Source organism: Melospiza melodia, chromosome 4 (genome assembly GCF_035770615.1).
Source record: "Melospiza melodia melodia isolate bMelMel2 chromosome 4, bMelMel2.pri, whole genome shotgun sequence".
Taxonomy (NCBI): Eukaryota; Metazoa; Chordata; class Aves; order Passeriformes; family Passerellidae; genus Melospiza; species Melospiza melodia.
In genome coordinates, this window is record NC_086197.1 from 22,035,382 (window position 1) to 22,053,670 (window position 18,289).

At 38.2% G+C, this 18,289-nt stretch overlaps 1 protein-coding gene across 4 annotated transcripts in view; it reads right to left on the minus strand.

Moving 5' to 3' along the window:
• Nucleotides 1–363: 363 nt before the first annotated feature.
• The window catches only part of PACSIN2 (protein kinase C and casein kinase substrate in neurons 2), a 55,635-nt gene continuing 37,709 nt past the window's right edge, over nt 364–18,289 (minus strand). For 2 of the 4 annotated variants that reach the window (XM_063154248.1, XM_063154249.1), the window contains exons 3-11: nt 17,041–17,197; nt 16,083–16,318; nt 15,246–15,401; nt 14,001–14,176; nt 11,478–11,598; nt 9,276–9,400; nt 8,486–8,602; nt 7,341–7,537; nt 364–2,528 (exon numbers count right to left, since the gene is read on the minus strand). In XM_063154248.1, the coding sequence (XP_063010318.1) occupies nt 2,416–2,528; nt 7,341–7,537; nt 8,486–8,602; nt 9,276–9,400; nt 11,478–11,598; nt 14,001–14,176; nt 15,246–15,401; nt 16,083–16,318; nt 17,041–17,197 (1,398 nt within the window). In that variant the 3' untranslated portion in view covers nt 364–2,415. The remainder of the gene's footprint in view (nt 2,529–7,340; nt 7,538–8,485; nt 8,603–9,275; nt 9,401–11,477; nt 11,599–14,000; nt 14,177–15,245; nt 15,402–16,082; nt 16,319–17,040; nt 17,198–18,289) is intronic. The other 2 variants (XM_063154250.1, XM_063154251.1) reach the window with 2 other exon arrangements.

Sequence of the window (18,289 nt, forward strand, 5' to 3'; positions counted from 1 at the left end):
TGCCCGGGGTTATTCCTGCCCAGGTGCAGGACCCTGCATTTCCTTCTCTGGATTTCAGACGGCTCTTCTGGCCATCTCTCCACCCTGCTGAGGTGCTTGGGAAGGGCTGTGCAGCCCCGGGGGGATTGGCTGCTCCTCCCAGCTCTGTGCCACCACTGAGCCACCCCAAGGCACTGATGAATATATTAAACAGTTAATCCTGGGGGACACCACTGGTGAAGGCCTCCAAACAGACCCTGTGCCGGTGTTTGTGCTCCTCTGGGATCTGCTGCTCAGCAGGTGTTGATGGGGGAGATGACAGAAAACCCTCAGCCAGCTGTCACAAACAGCACTACATTAATCACTGCCAGTCAACAAGAAAACTCAAAGGCAGAAAATATTCAGATACTTTATTTAAGAAGAAATAAAAAGCTCAGCTGCTCACCCACGCTATCTGAGGCTTGACAACACCACAGAAAGCAGCATCACAGTGGACTCTGCAACCCATAAAAGACAGTTTTCTCTTCTTCCATGAAGATTTTGCTGGAATGTTTTGCCAAGAATTGCACGGCACCTCCCTTTATTGCAAATGGCACAATGTCACCCATGTCACACTCCTGCTTGTGGCTCTTTTACACAATGCAGGTTTTGTCACTATGAATTGCAATGAAATGCACAGATTATTTGTGCTTTGACACACATTGAAATAGTAAAAGGTGCATTCTGTGTATTTAAGAGATTAACAGACTTTATTGTTTTCTAAAATATTTTACAACATAGAGACCCAAACCAGTAACTCCTGACAATTTTAGCAACTGTCCTGTGGATGAACAAATATGTTGGTAAGTTTTTGTTGACAGACATATACATACATCCACTTTCTAAGCTTGCACATTTGGATTCACTGAAAATAATGACTAAATATATCTATAAGCTCAAAAATTATAGGGTCCAAGATTACCAACAGTGTTCTATAGTTACCTCAAAAAAGATTTGTTAACTTCATTACAGTGTAGCTTCCTAACATGGCAAATCTACTTACCTGATACTTAGCTTTAACACAGATCTGCTGTAGTTTTTACAACCCAGTTTTCAATGTCACAAGTGAATATTTGACACAACTACAGCTGGCCAAGTTGTAACTGCAAACAAATGTAGATTTTACAGTGTTCTGCTACAATAATCCATGTTTGGACTAAAGCTAGTTTATACTTTGACTCATTAATTTACCCACAAATACTGATTTTGAGTATATTAGTGTATTTACTGTACTTCTGAAAAATCTTATCACAGAATACTTTGTCTATGGTACAGTAATGAATATGGCAGGAAAGCAGATTTAAATATACCTATAATTTAAACTCTTAAAATAGTCTAAATCTTATTGACACCAAAAGGCTTGATAACTAATAGCCATGCTCTTCATATTCTGGAATATCAAATTATATGTACATATACACAAAATAGATAGGCTATTAATAAAAGCATTTAGTCTATTTTACAGTCTTCTCTGTTCAAGATAATCAGCCTTCACAGATTTAACATTTCAAATCACCCAAAAATCATTAGCAGTTAAAAGGAGATTTTTTTTTTCCCTGCAAACATGTGCTGGAAATAGCCACTCTTCTGGGGCTTATGCATAATTCATATTTCTATTGAATGCCACTTAAGATCTAGATGGAAAACTCTTAGTTCAAGTGTCAACCCACATAAAGAACATTTGTAATAGAATCCCAACCCATGACACCTGCAGATATCTCTGCTACAAATAACCTTCTGTAACAGATATTTATTAAATACAGAATTTTGTTTTACAACTCCATTTACAACTTCAAGCCATGCTGACAACACAGAAAGATTACTACAACATGGAAAAAGCTTTCATTCAGTCAAATGGTAACTAAATCTATGTCATAATTTAAGTATTAATTGATAAAGCATAAAAAAGGTGCTTAACTACATAGCATTTAAATAAAAAAATACTGCATCTTTCAGACATTATTATAGTTAATTCTTTATTTGTTCTAATCAATCTTTAAAATTCAAGTTGCAAGTTACTGAAAGGTCACTTAAAATAACTGATTAAACAAAAGTGAGCATAAGCCACATACCTGGGGTAGGATGAGGCATAAGCATAGAAAATGCAAAAATATTTAGGATCCACAATAACAGACCATGTGGGAAGAAAAAGTTTAAAAAGTATTTTTCCTATCATACTATTTTTCAGCCTTACTCCTTTCCTTTGCATTGGGTACAAGGTGTGAGAACAATGTCAAGCTTTTGTCTTTCATTCAGCCTTATTTGGGTATCAAGCTCTCACATTTCATTAAAATATATACACTCTATACATCCATTCAGTTTCCTCTCACTTCACCTAAATACACTGTACAGGCCTACAGAGCTCTTGTGACACTTCTGTGTTTATTTTGTCCTTTGTCACTGGATTGGTTCCACATAGTTTGCTGGGTACAAACCAACTTGTCCATTGTCCAGGCGTCCTTTGCACCAGCCCTGCTCATCCTCATTCTCTATTTTGGTCAACTCATCCCCTGAAGAAAAGAAGGAACATTTTCCCCAACTCAGTGAAAGTCAAATAAATGTTTCATTTGGCTTATTGTCTTAAGGTTTTAAGGAAAACATGGAAGAAAATGCTACAGAGATTAAACAGCTCAGAACTTGCTTGCTAATTTCCAGATTATCCATTCATGAATGTCTAAACTACAAGATAACTTCATTTTGACTGCAATGCACATCTGATATTGCACATCCTCAGAGAATACTTTGACTTTTGAGAGCCTGCAGTCTCCAAGATGCTCCATAGGAGCAAAGGAAGCTCCACCTCAGCCAGGCAAAAAAGGCCACATTAAGTAGCAATTATTTCCTCCTGTGCAACTAATTTGTGTCAAATGTTTTCCCTAGATAAAACTGATGTGTGTTTTATCTTAGCAACAGGAAACAGATGATGAATATATTAATCACTTATTACAGTCTCAAATAGTAGAGAGTCTTGGTGTCATTTAGGAGAATATAAACTAGCCTAAGGACTATAATTTTTTTGGTAGAAATAGACAAGGCTCCTATTAAATCTTCTCAAGATACTTATCTTCATAGCTTTTCTCTTCCATAAAAAGGTTAAAGTTTCATCTCTTCTAGTTTTTATCAGAAAACTAATAAATACCTATTGTGAACAAATGTTTGGCACTTCAGACTCTATTTGGTTTATGGAAATATGTTACAACTTTTCCACTTTTTCTAGTGCTGCAGAATGGGAGTGAACAATTTCAAACCTTCCATGAAGCGTGTGTTAATAAAGAGTGGCAACAAAGAGCACTCAAATTTCACATTTGAATGACAGTATGCCCTAACAAATGCATTTGTATCAAAGCTTGGCTTGGAAACTTGGTGATCCTGGAGGCCTAAGAAAATATCAACACTTTTAAGTGTCATCTGCACAGCAGTTACAATGAAACCACTGTGATGATAAAACCAGACACACAATAACATACTCTGACAACATAGCAGGGACAACCTTTACTGTCACTATTCTCAGCCACTGAAGGCCACAGGAGGGCGAGACAGACATATTGTAAATAATTATGTCCCATCCTCTTACATGCTTATGAAACCTCTCATAGGACATGAATAAAGTTATTCTTGCTCTTTGAAAGCCTCCTACAGCTGTTTGCCAGGAGAAAAAACAAAACAAAAAGCACCAGATGTAAAGGTACTCCATTAAAAAAAACAAGTTCTGTGTATTAAAGTACATTTAATGGACACCATGCAGAGCATGTGTCCTGGTTAAAAAAGGAATTGAGATTTTTGGGATGCTGTGGTCAAACCAATGGGTGCTCAGATTTGGATACTGGCACCTGGTGTGGCCACTGAGGACATGGATACGCCTCTGAGAACACAGGGGGTTAAAAGCAGAGCACTCCCAGCGGGGGAAGCTCTCTTGGGTTCCCTTGGTGCAAGAAGTCAGAGCTGCCCTGGCGGCTGCGGCCTGGGCGGGGAGGGGAAGCCATGGGCCGGGTGAGGTAGGCCGGGCCTGGGGCAGAGAGGGGAGGTGAAGGCCCCGGCAGGATGGAAGGGTGGAGGAGCACCCAGAGGCATCGGGCAGCCACACCCCACCCCAGGAGAGAGAGGGAGAGGGAGAGAGAGAGAGGGGGAGACACTGCCCTGCTGTGGGAGTTCTGGACAGGCAGAGCCTGAGATTTTTAACCCTTTTCTTGGATGATGGAAACCTTACAAATGCTGATCCTCCTGGAGTTGAATGAGAAGAGAGATAAAGATGAGATAAGAGGAAATGGGCCACGAGAGAAGTTGAGAAGAATCTTAGGTGGGAGGGATGATGGAGTGGCCTTTGGCTGGACTTTTCTTGTATAGCCATGGACAGAACCATTTTTCCTGTGACACAGAGACTGCATTTAGGGGGAGGCAATGGCTTGGAGCCAAGAGAGTGCAGTGATGTGATGTGAAGGAGTATGTGAACAGAGATGACGGGTGACGAGGGTGGTTGGTGCCCTCCGTCTTTAGGGAAGGAGAAGAAGATCTCTGTTCTCAAGACCCCTCGGCCCCAGAGGGTGAATTTGGGGGGGACTGGTGTCCTGAAAGTGAGAGACTGTGGAAAGTGGAACTGGGCAAAGCATCCTTAAAAGGGGAACCCTAGAAGCAGCTCTGGTCCATGTGCAGTGGTGAGAGCACTGGGCATGGAAGGAAGATGTCACGATGGCAAATGATCTCTGGGCGGTGCCACGTGTGACATGGAAACACAAGAGGTCTCAACTGTGTTTCCAGGGGAAGCCTATGGCACAAGAGGGACTCCTCTCTACTTGATGAACTGGGAATTGATTATCTAAGGGGTGGTGATGGACTGAGAGTTGATGATCTGAGGGGTGGATGTACTGGAAATTTGGTGGGGGGAGGAGGAATGGTTTTGGAAGGTTTTAATTGAGTTCTGTGTGTGTTTCTTTTTACATATAGTTGTAGGTTAATAAAGTTTTTCTTCTTTATTCCTAAGTTGGAGCTTGCTTTGCTCTATTCCTGGTCACATCTCACAGCAGGCACCAGGGAGCATACATTTTCATGGGAGCACAGGCATTGCACCAGCATCAAACCGTGACAGCATATATTCTGTAAGATGCATTTAGAAGCATTTTGTAGGTAAATTCTTTGAATACCCAAGGAAATCCTATCTGAGAATATCCATGTACATTTGAACAAATCCTTAAAATGTATTAATCCTCTGTTGACAGCTGCTTAGGAGCCTAGAGATGTCTACAGAGGAACACAGGATTGAGTACATTTTAATTGGCTCCCACCTGACCTAGTAAGTTCTTTTCCTTAGTTTTTTGTATGTTCAATGTAAAGCTAGTCACACTAACACTTCTGCCTAATAACTAAGTAGCCATCCTATTAATTCAGCATCTCTAAGGGAAATCATGGTCTAGCACATCATCCCTTTCCTACAACTGTATCAATGACAATTTGGTGTTGTAATATTCTTTAATGCTCTTCTTTCAAAGTACTGAACTCTTTTTAAGTGAAGTCTGCATATATCTCACAGTTCATAGCTCCTCTGCTTTATTTCTACAGACCTCACACAGTGAGAGCCACTTGGTTCAGTGGTTTAATGCAAGTGACACAGCTGGTACTACAGCACACACCCCCTGACTTTGTATTTAACCATTACATCTGTGTATATAAACCATTATATCTGTGTATATAAACACTGCATGGTTTTGCCAAGGAAATACTCATTACTTAAACCCTTGCTGCTTCACAGGTACCAGAGATATATTTCAAGAGGATTAGCATGCTTCCATCCCCTGCTGAGAAAAACAGAGCAGGTAAAGTCTATAGAATGAAAAGTAACTTTGGGCTTGTGTGCATTACACAGAAGTACCAGATGTTTTGTTACTACTGAACTTCTGTCAGGGCACAATTCAGCAAAGTTCACGGACAAGTAACCCATTCCTCCACTCTGGAAGCCTACAATACTTGTCTACAAAGAAGAAAAGTCAGATGTTCAGTGGTTTCACTAACAATAAAGGAAAATGGTGAGTTAAAGGCACAATACCACCACCTGAGCTGGGGGGTGCTTGGTTCAGAAAGCACAAACTGCATTTAGAATATGACACACTATTCTGAGCAGCCCCTTCATCAGCAGAACAGACATCCTGCAGTTCCCTGATTAGCTACAACATGGTCTGGTTTCCTAACTTTAAGCCCTAACATCCACCTAAGAACCACAGCAGGTGGTATAGAAGTAGCACTAACTTGAAGTAACCCTAGTTGAAAGGGAGGCAGACAAAATCTTTCTGGAGTTTCTTTTCAACACTTGAATCCTGTTTTTCTATTACAGGAGATGGGAATAAATGACAAGCAAATAGGAAAAGAGACAAACTCAAAGAGTGTCTATCTCTCTCATTTGCACAAAGTGAAGTTCTGCTTGCTTTTGCTAAACTACTCCTGCAATCTTGTTCTTGAATTCCTGGTTGGAAAATGTCTCCTGCAATTCTGGGCAAGACAGCTGCACAACTGGCTTGAAAGTCATGAACAGGGGATAGATTTCAGCTGGAGGCAGCAGCACCTGTGGTGTGCAGCCATCACACCCTGATGTCACCTCCCTGTGTGTGGAAACTGTGTGATGGGTCTCCCCCATCAGCTGCATCTATTCTGTTCCCTCAATTCCTGTAACAGTGAGGGAAAAAAGGGTTTAGGGCTCAAGGGAGATACAACACCTTAAGAAGGAAGAGGTGTACTAAATGTACCCTAATACAACACAAGACTGAAAAAACCCAGGTAAAGACAATCCCTGTGCTTAACATACAATGAAGAGGGGTGAACAGAGACAGTTTAAAAGGTATCTGTCCATGGCTAAATTTTCAACCCTAAAAAGTTAGCAGTGCAGAAAGCTGGATGCCAAAAATTGGATGCTTTTCATTTAAACAGAGAAGGTATCAGTTGATTTAATACAAGAATAGCTGCTGTGGTATTTTCCTTTAAAAAACAACTCTGTAGGGTTGGCATTTCCAGACAGCTAAAAGCAGCAGCTGTTACTGTCATCAAGGAAGAAAAGGGAGAGAGAGGATTTTCAGTTCTGCAGATAGTTTTGTTTCACTTAAGATAGGAAGAAAGGAGCATCTCGGAGGCAACTCAACACATTTCAAAGAGCTTAGGAGTCAGTGCTGCCAAACAGGGGAGACCAAAAAGTATTGGTAGGAGGGGTGATGGTTAGATAGGATCCTGCATGTGGAATTGTACACCCAGAGAATCCAGAGAAAATAAAATGTCAAGAGTGAAAAAATTGCCTGCCTTTCTCCTTTGTGATAAATATTTTAAAGTGAACATTGCAAACTTACCAGCCTTAAAGCTGAGCTCGTCCTGCTCCTGGCCCTCATAGTCATAGAGTGCACGTACTCTCACCTCCATGGCAGGAGGAGTGTCTTCATCAAAGGGATTGGTGTCTCCATTTGCATCAGTGGAGGAGAAGGGGTTGTTGGACTCTTCATCAGACCAATCTGTAGGGTAGCTTTGGTTTTTCTCATAGCTGCTAACACTGAAAATCAAATTTGAAGTTATTATTTTCCACTTTTAAAATAGGAGACTAGAAACACCATTAAGACAACCCTGAATATGATTAAACTCCACTCTAAAGCCCAGCTTTGAAAATTTCCTTCTGGTATCTTCTCATCTATCTTTAACTGACAATGCCCCATTAAAAAATAAAAACATTCTTGCAAAGCATTTAAAAAGTTACAAAAAGGAAAAACTAACACACATGTCAATCTCCCCACAAAATCAAAGGACCTCTCTCTCAAAAAAATCCACATAATCCATGAGATTATTTACTCTGGAAAGGTAAAAGGGATGCCACAGTCAATGAGAGGGATTATCTGGTTTAGGTAAGACATTTAAATTGCTTTGCAGAACCTTCCTCCCAAACCACTGTGCACCTCTACAACAGCTTCCAACATTTTTTCTATATTGTAATCCACCAATAAAGAACTTCATTATACTGCAACAAGTTCATCATTTAAAGGGAAGTTCACTGTTCAGCATGCACATGCCAGTTAATAGAGTGGAATATCCCTAGAGTGTACACTGAAGCAACAGGCAGCTGCTCGAGAAGGTCCTAAACAAAAAAAGAAAGTATCTTAAAAGCAGATTTATTCAGTGAGAAGACACAGAGCAGTAAAGCTCCAGAAGCAGTTTCACTAGAAAAACACATCAGTTTTAACATTTTATAGGACTGGGAAAGGAAGGAAAAAAAAGCAACAGCAGTTCTGTTAGCAACTGCCAATAACCACAGTAGTTTGAAACCAAAGATGAAGCAACAGATATGGCAACTGTTAGGAAAGACAAGTTAGGTTACAGTGTTGCTCACACAACTGCTTAAAAACTCATCATGCACTGACCAGCGTAGTGTTATAGAAACCGAAAATAGAAAACCCTGGATAGAGAAAGTGCAAATGTGAAAACAATTAAAAAACAACATTTCACCAACTTTTTGATCTTATTGTCCTCCTTTTCACTGACAGTACTCCCAGTATCTTCTTCATCTTCAAAGGGATTGTAACTTGATTGTACTGACTGCACTGTGTTACTCTGGACACTAAGACTGCTAATTTGGAAAAGAAAAAGCATTATGGTGACCCTATCTGTATAAGAGAACACTACCACTGGTGTCCCACTAAGCAGTTTCTTAGCAGACCCCTCCTTCAGTCAAAAAGATTTAAATAAACAACTAAACAAAACCAAAACATCTATCAAATGCAGCAGAAGACTCAAGAAAGCTTGGAAAGTCTCACATATGGAGCATTCCTCCACAATTAGAATATCTTTTGTGGACCACAATTTCTTTTTTCCTACTGCCTGCAATAAAAGGCAATGCAATTTTTCTGGCCAGCTTCATTCCTTTTTAAAGCAGTTGATGTTAACAGTTTTGTATTAATCACATCCAGAATTCTGGTGTGACTAAATGTTTTGCAAACTAAGACCTCAAAGTATTATTGTCGTTTCTAGAGATGGGAAGGTAGGAAGAGACCACCAGATCAAGTACAGAAAGTTCAGTTTCTCATGAAGCTTGGTTTCTTTCAGCTCCCAATGGAAAGAGAGCTATAAAATGAAGAATAATTTCCAAATTTATTTGTGAAATGCAGAGACATCACTAAAAATGCTCGCAGATAATTATCATTTATCATTTGATTGGACAGTGACTTTTTGATCCTGTAGAGCTTGGTGCATTTGAAGGCAACAATCTTCCAGTCAGTGTTTTTAGGCATAAAAAAAGCTACCTGCTATGTTTGTTAGGCTGTGAAACTTGTTCTCCTGTCTGATTGATGCCAGTCAGAGTCACTCCATCAGAAGCCTTCTTCTTTTCTCTTCTGCTGAGAGTGCGATTCAGGTCTGCAGACCACTCCTACAATCATGCAAAACATGATTGAGAAATTAAATTAAACAAGTAATTACCACATTTCATTTTCAGACTGACTTATGGAACATACATCTATATATACAGCACTATCAATAATTACTAAAGACAACTCACTCCAAACATTTCACGTACAATTCTCATCTGGTTCCCACTCCAGTAGTGTAAACAGGTGTCTGTGCTACTCACAAAATCCCAGCTACCCGCACTTCCCTGTTTAGTATTCTGAGTCCCTTGAAAAGATTTAAAATACCAGACATGTGGCACACAACTGGAGCCATCAAAAGAGCCGGCCAGGACAGATATTTAAAAGATGTACTGTGAGGGCTCACAGTTTCAAATAATGCCAAGACACCTGGCTTTAAAAGATAACTCTAACATTCAATTAAAAAAGGCATTGTAAGAGAGGGCTTACCTCTCAAGAACAACTCTCAGATGACTTACAAAGAAGAAGCTAATTTAAATCTGTTCCTAAGATTTAAGCCCTAAAAGTAATTCATTCTGGATTTAGTGAAATTCATTGTCCTAAAAAGCCATATATAGGAGTTAAGGCTCAAATCAACACAAGTATTGACAAGACTAATGATGCCCCTTGCAGACCCTTCTTGATGTTTTGAACCATTCAGAGGCAGATGGGACAGGCATGGTGAGACCTAAAACACAGCTCCTGCATCAAGTCAAAGTTAAGCTTTGATATCCTGCTATACTATATGTGCTATACTGATACAAAGCAGGAACCAACAGAAAACAAACTGCAAGCAAATGGATACAAGCAAATATCCTATGCTGAGACATGCTTCCTCGAAGTCTTAAAAGTAAAAAAAGTCAGGAGAGAGTTTGCTATACAAAAGATGGCATTTGAGATACATATTTTTATCAGGAAATGGAAGTTTTCAGAGTTGCTATCACTCTCATGTAGCAGAGTCAGTCTTGTGCATTCTGCACAGTTCTTCAAATACCTCATTATTTTAACTTTGTAAAGTACATATTGGATTTCTGAGTTACCACAGTTAAAAGACCACTGACCTATGCATATTTGCAGTTTACAATGCAATTTCATAGTCATTTGATCATGACATTTTACTTACATCATCCTTGTAGCATGTAAACAAGAAAAAACTTGATTAGGAAAATGGAAACAGGAGCACTTAATTAGTTAATTATAATGTTTAAGAAAAAGGATAGTCATTTCCCCACACAGAAGTAACTGCACTTCAGTGTTTCAGGCAAAGAAATTCTACAGGACTGTTATGAATTTTCTTCCTCAAACCTCCAATCTAAAGTTACTCAGTATTTTCAAAACAAGTGCTATTTTCCTTTATGGTTAATAAGGGAGCAGTGAAACACTCCAGAGTTTATGCTTCCACTCCATTAATTTAATCTCTTGAACTTATTTTAACTAAACCCATGATTCTGGTCCAACTCATTCCACTTCTAGCTATCATACATGAGTAGTATGATCTGCACTGACACAGTTTTGTACATATTTCTTGTAGGCCATGGTAACAGACCACTACTTAGAAAAACTCCTTTCTTTCAAAAATGGCATCCAGCAATAAAATTACTAACTGGGTAAAGGTGGAACTTTTTTTAAATAGAGCAGTATTGAATTCTAAGTATCAAATTTCAAATTTCTGAACTGTTTAGTTCAGACTTTTTCAGAGTCTTGGCAGCAGATGCTACAATTACCTGCTAACAGCAAGGAAAATCAAACTGAAATCTCCCACCAAAGGGGAAAAGTAAAACATAAAGGATAATATATGCAGGTGTCAGAGAGGTATCAACTAAACAATGGCTAAGAACTTCAGTAATCACTTAAGCTTAGAAAAAGGCACTGTAGTTTCCTGGTTTAGCCTTTTTCTCTTTAAATAGGTGCTCCACATAATCACCTCCAAAAGTTGTGGCCCAGTGAAAACTGAGATAAGAAAACAATATAACTTGCAAAACAAAAAGATTCAGTGTTGGAAGCTTGAAGTTAAGAATTACATCAGAATGATATATTACAAAAAGCAAAGAGGAAAAAAGTAGACAAAACAATTCAGTGGTTTAAGTACTGTGACCTTACCTCAAACTGAGGCCAATTCATTGACATCCCTGGACCTTGATTAGCTCTGAACCACCGCAAGTCTTCAACAGCATCTGCTGTTTTGATATTCTGTTCCAGCTCACGGTAGATGTTTTTGTAACTGAAAAACAAATTTGTCTTCTAATTTAGTATCACATTTAGAATCATGGCAAATCCCTAAGCAGTTTTTTAAAAAATCTATTCTTAAGTTCACAATAGTATTGAAGAAACTTACAGCAAGATAGACTTTTAAAAACTCACAGACCTGTTATGAGCCTGTAAAAAGGGAAGAGTAGTCTAACAAGTAAACTTGCTCAAAGTTCATGACTCCATAAAATCCTTGTTTACCAGATTTAAAAACTATTACTCTTGTGTAATTTAACTGGCTGTCATTAAAATATATATACACATAGGACTGTATTTAAACAACTGAAATGTAGTCTTGGAAGTTTCTTGAATTTCGAAACTTATCTACAAGACAGTAGAAACTGGTTTTGTGCTAAGTCCACAGGACTCTATGAAAACTTCTGTTTTAATCCAGTGAGGATTGTAAGCAATTATAAAAATAAAGCCCCCAAACCTGCAGCAGAGGTAAATGGGTTAAACATTTTCCTATGCAGGTATAATATCTGAAAGCTGCTTTTCCTGGTTTGGGTACTGTCTGATTTTACTAACTGTACTATTTGAATCAAACACTGTGAAAAAGAACCTTACTACTTTTTCTTATCTCTCACCCTAGTTATTTTTCATTAACAGAAGTCATGTTGCAGATACAGCTCTGATCCTAGACCATGCACATGCTAATGTGCATGACAATGCATTTATATCAAAGCCACCAATATGGTGCAGTATGGAACTCAGAGTTTAAAAATATCCCAACAGTCACAAGGCTTAAAATAAGAGACACAGAACTGCTATTATATGACTTTATATATAGTTGAGCTGCTATTATACTCAAGGTAGAGTATTTGTGAAAATCCTTCCAGACCAGATCACACAAAATTTAGAATTAGAATTCATTAGTGCTACATTGTCAAGGAGTCAATATTTCTCAAAATACACTTCCACATTTCTCAATTTCTATACAATACTTGACTGCTTTAACATACACACAGTATGGGTTTTTTCCTACATCAGCAGTCATTTCAATGTATTTAAGCAATAGAGAGGCATGTATTTTGAGAAAGGGAATACATCATTACCAGCCATCAGTTAAATCAACAACAACTTTAGGTCTCCATCTCTGGAAAGCATGGCAGGCTATCTTCTGGACTGTGCTCTTTAGCATCATTACAGTTAAAAATCAAACTTTCTTTTCATGACTAATTCTACATCTTTTTTCTCTGTACTGAAGAGGCAAAGATAAGGAAACAGATCACCAGTTACAGCTGCTTTTTCCCTGGTTTCACCCTAATAGTTCTGTTCTTTCTTTGATGCTTATGATCACTCCTGGAATTCTAAGGATCTTAAAAGGAAATCATTGCCTCTCTACTTGGTCATTTTCTGTGGTCTTCCCTCAACCTTCTTCATTCGGCCAACTATTTCTCATTTATTTCTGATTTGTAGTTTCATTTAAGCTGATGAAACTGAATCAAATGGGCAGCAATTCTATCATCTATCCACTCTGACAGCAAAAAGAATCTATTTCCCACATGCCAAAATAAGTGGTTTTCCCCTTACCTATTCCTTGCTCTGTTTTTGTTCTTGCCTCTGTGCCACCCTCTTTCCTCATGCCAGCATTAACATTTGTGTGACAGTATAGCAAGCCAGTTTGGGACACCCCTCAGGTTAAAATCAGTTCTTCCTTTTCTTTATGCACTTGAAGTGCTAAGCAGAGTGCACATGACCTCTGCTGTTACAAGTGGGATGCAAAATACTGCCATGGTTACAGCACTCATTGCAGGTGTTCCTGTGTCTGGAGCTCCCTAGCAAAAGTTTAGTTTTCTTGGAATACAGTGAGGGCTCGGGCAGAAAGAACAAAATACAAGACATCCTTGATATACATGACAGTAAAAAGGGCAGACTTTGAAATTAAGGTGGAAAAGAGTTCAGCAGAGGTTAACTTATGGATCTTAAATTCATCCCCAGATCAAGGTAATTTCATTACTGAGCTCTAATATTTTAACAATAAATGTACTGACTACAAATTTTATGCTGTCCTACACTAATAAATTCCAGTTTATTCTCTAATAAACATGTAAGACACATAATAAACCAAGACCTTCTTTTCCCAATCTTTGATCCAGCATTTTTTGGTTCTAAGTGCGGAATCCCTTCTAATTGGACCATATTTGATTATAAAACACCATAAGAATGAGGGTCTGTTGTTTCTGGCAAGTGTTAGAGATAGGTGCTAATCTCATTTTAGACAAAACAAAGAATTAATCTCTTTCACTTACGCTTTTAAACTGAAGCAACACATTAGAAAGAAATCAGAACTCTGAACTCTGATCTACTTGAAGCATTTATTAGTTTCCACAGAAAAGTATATTAAGCATTAATTTTGAAGTCTAGCAGTTTTACCTTGCAACGTTGGACAAGTCAAGGTGTTTCTGGACTTCCAGTAACACTTCTCGGAAGAAACGCAACCGCTTTTCCTCAAACTGCTGGCACTGCTCAAATACCTGCTCCATGTTCTCCATATACTGAGGAGTGGCATTATCTAATTCTTTCAGAGACTTTTCATACTTCTCTTTTGTCTGGGGGTACAAAATCAAACTGTTAGCAATATTTTTTATTAGTGCCCTGCAACACAGACCCATCAATGCAGCAATGGCTGAGGTTTAGACCACAAGTTGCCAGGCTGCAAACTCTTCTCATGACCACTGTACCCACCTTAGGGCATAAAGAAAATTATCTAAGTAAACTGCAGAAACAGTTACACTAAACCTCCAAGCCTCTTCTCTGTCTTTTTAACAGAAACCATGATAAATGTTAATGTAAATCTGAAGTTAAAAACTAAAGGAGCTACAGAGTAAATCAGAGCAGGAAGTCTTTCAAGTTATTGAAAGTATTTGGAGATCTTTTAAAGCGCTGTCTTTTCTCCTTTAGTAATTTACATAGTGTACTGTGAGTTATGACCAAAACCCCAAACATTGTGTACATCTTTGTGAACATAAATTGCATACACTGTGAGCTCAGCTAACAGATACAACCTCAGACTCTGCACTAATTTACAGAAGTAGTCCACAGGCAGGAATTACAAGATCCCAACTTATGGAACATAACATTCCAGATCTCAGAAAAGCATTCTCAAGGGAAAAAGACATCTTTGAGGCATCACACATTAAAAGCCTCTCAGTAGCAGCACACTGAAGAGATAAAGCAAACTGTGTAACAGAACAGCATTTACTTAAGTGGATTATATCAGCTTCATTTTTTAAAAATGCATTCTGCAGTCAAGAATGATGACATACTTAGCTGTCAGCAAGTTTTAGGCATCTGTCTCTCAGCTTCTTGAGTGAAATAGCTCAGCCCTCACTAGTAAATAAGTAGAACTCTGCCCTAGAAGTTTGCTGGCTTACTGCGCTTAGCGCCCTGCTGAAAGTACTTAAATTAAATAGAGGCCATACATTATTCATCTTCAGAGAAGAAAAATTTGGCAAGAACACATTCTTGGGAGAAAATTAACCTTTTGGTACAGAACTGGAACTGATATGCTATGTGAACTGGTGTTCACAGCACATTCAGGAGGAAAAAAGAGCTTAAATATGCACAAGCTATAGGTGTGCATTAAAAAAAACAAAACCAAAAAACCATTCAGTATACCTTTAGTACATCTTGTTTGCTTCTCTCCACTTTGTCTTGTAATTTCTTGAGTTGCTCAGGATTCAGTGCTGGATCAGCTTTGCTATTTGTTTCTCTGGATATAGCCAGTTTCTCCTCCTTGCAGGCAGCATGATAAGCTTTCTTTGCAGCTTCCACCTACAAAAGGGGTTTGAGTCTTTGCATCTGGAACAGTCTACAGCAACCATAAAAACTTAGCCATAAAATCACATTGCAATAAAGAAATGGTCAGATTTTGTTTTCAGGATGATTTTTCTTTTTTGAGGGAGAGGGGGAAATTGTTTTCATTTAGGCCAAAGAATGAAAAATACATAAGAATCAACATAAGGAAATCATTGGAGCATTCTATCACCATACAAGAAATGTCACTTAAACAGCTTAGAGAAGTGCTGGAACAGACTCAACAAAAGCTTTACAGAAAGTCCCCAGCTAAACACTTCTCACTCATGCTCATATGTTCACCTGCTCCCCCTTCTTCTACCAACCTGTTATTTAAGAATAATGTTATATGAGAGGGGGGGAAACCCACAAACACATTTTCCCTCATTTATTTGAGCAATTCATAACTTTCACTTGCATGAAATAAGATAGAGTTAAAATGATAGCTTAAATTTCACTTTTCCCAGATTTTCACTGAATTCACCAAGATTAGGAGAGACCAAGAGAAAAATATCTATTTTCAGAAGAGGACAGAAAGCAAGAGATCTTTAAGAGAAAGGAGGGTCCAGCAGAAAGAATAGGGAGTTTACTCCCTTACAGAGATTTGAAACGTTAGTATATTATAACACAGGATATCTAATACATAATCTACTGCTGTACCTCTTTCAGCTTTTTTGCCCAGGGTTTCTGAGCTTTCCTAAATCCATCTTCTGCTTCTTTGGTTTCCTTAAATCCTCCCATCATTTGCTTATGAAAGGCTTCCTTCTGCCAGTTCTTGATTTTTTCAAAATCTTCATTCATCAGTGAACCTTTTACTTCTAGATGTAGTTCACTCACTTTTTCAGCTTCTGACATAAAAGCACACCAAGCCCTTTCTACTGTTCCATACTGTGGGCCTAAACACAACAAAAAGTGTCATTCTCAGTAACCATCACCCACATGGAACTTATATTCCCAAGAAACTACCTGAAACTATTGACTTATATTCACTTGTAAACAATGTTGATCCAAACCTAGAAAAGGGAACAATTTTTTTTCATATAAATTTAGAGTATTACAAACTTTTAAGCCAGAAAAAAAAAATATTCATTTAATCTGGAGTCCTTAGCCCTGTACCACAATTCTCAGTATTCCACATGTGAGCTCCCCTTTGAACTGCCTTTAGTTTCTCAACATACTTTTTGAAGGGTGAATAACCATGGAAGGACAAACTATTCCAGAATATATCAAATAGCATCACCTTAGCCTTCCATTAGAGCAATGCCTAGGTCTTTAATTACCAGTTTTTACCCCACAGTCAGTGTCCCCTTGTTATTCAGAATCCCTTTTCAAACTGTACTGGTAATTATTGAGAAATAGACAGTTCTCTAGAACATAACTCAGTACTGGAGGCAAGATTCATCTGCTTCAGCAAGAAGCACGTGAATTTGCACAAGAGCAGGCTTTACTTGGTTGGGTTTTTATCCAAAAAAGCTTGGTCATTTGTCACATTACTGAGCCTTTTGCAAAAACTCCATTATAGTAAGCAGTATTTCTACTTTGTACTTACCAAAACAAAGATATACAAAACCACTTTTTTCCATTTGAGAAAATTGTCAGAGTTCAAACTCAGCATTACCTTTCTCCACGAGTTGCTTCCACCTTTTAGCCCATTCTGTGAGCTGCTGAGCATAGACCTTCTCTATCCGTGCCCGTTCATGAATGCAGTTCATGAGGTCATTGCAAAGTCTGTGGCCATCATCAATTCGTTTCACTGTCCTCTTGTAATTCCCAACCTACCAAGAGACAAAGACTTAATTTCTGCTTGAAAGCTCTGAAAACAAGATAAATCTTTAATTAACAGAAATACTGTAAACTGAGAGTAAGAGAATATAGCAGGAATTAATCAATTATGGAATCAGGTTCATTCATCTTAAATCAATTAATCATAAAACCTAACAGAAACATTAAAATTAATCATAAATTAATCATAAAACCTAACTGCAACAATGCAGCAAAGGCTGCAAGTTGCCCTGTAAAAGAAAGTTGCTAATTTTAAAAGTGAAAGCTTTATTACATTTTATTAAGTCTGAAATGTAATTTTGGGCAATCACCACAATTGTTCTGCATTATTATTTCTTAGTAATGCTCTAGATAGTGAAGAAAATTAAGAGAAATAATACAGTATTCTTTCCCTCTTCAATATTCATTATCAAGTACCTAATACCTTAATTTTATGCTGTGTTTAATCTTTCAGGATTAATGAAACTGCAGAGACATGCAAAGGAGCATTGCAACATATCTATCAACCATATTATTAGTTTTTAAGAATGCAGTCGCTGCTGAAAAACCAGATAGCAATTATTTCCAAAGTGTACTCTAGAATTTAATGTGGGAAGATACTGACAGCAAGGATGTGGAGTTACCATACTTAGAATTGTAAATACTAAAGAAAAAAAACCCCCACAGTTGCTCAATGTACAACCTGTAATAAAATGAGGACATGGAGCAAAATGTACACCATATAATGAACATCCATTATATAATTAACACTCCCCTTTCACTCTTGTGCACACAGCTACGTGGAATAACAAATCTAAATGTCTGAAAGGGAAGAAAGCCTTACACTGCTCCCAGAGTCACATTTCCACTGAATTCAAGGTCACTCAGGCTGGCTTTTGTAAACATTAAACAAGACCTAAGAACTCTGTTAAGAGAACTTGCACAGGCTATTAAATATCACAGCCAGTTTCTTATCTGCCCAAACCACCTGACTGAAAAACAAAGATTAGCAGCAAGGCAGTAGATTAAATATTCAAATACTCAGAGTGTGCTAGTCATTTTTTACATTTGAATCATATCTGCTTCACATCTAACAGAGAAAAACA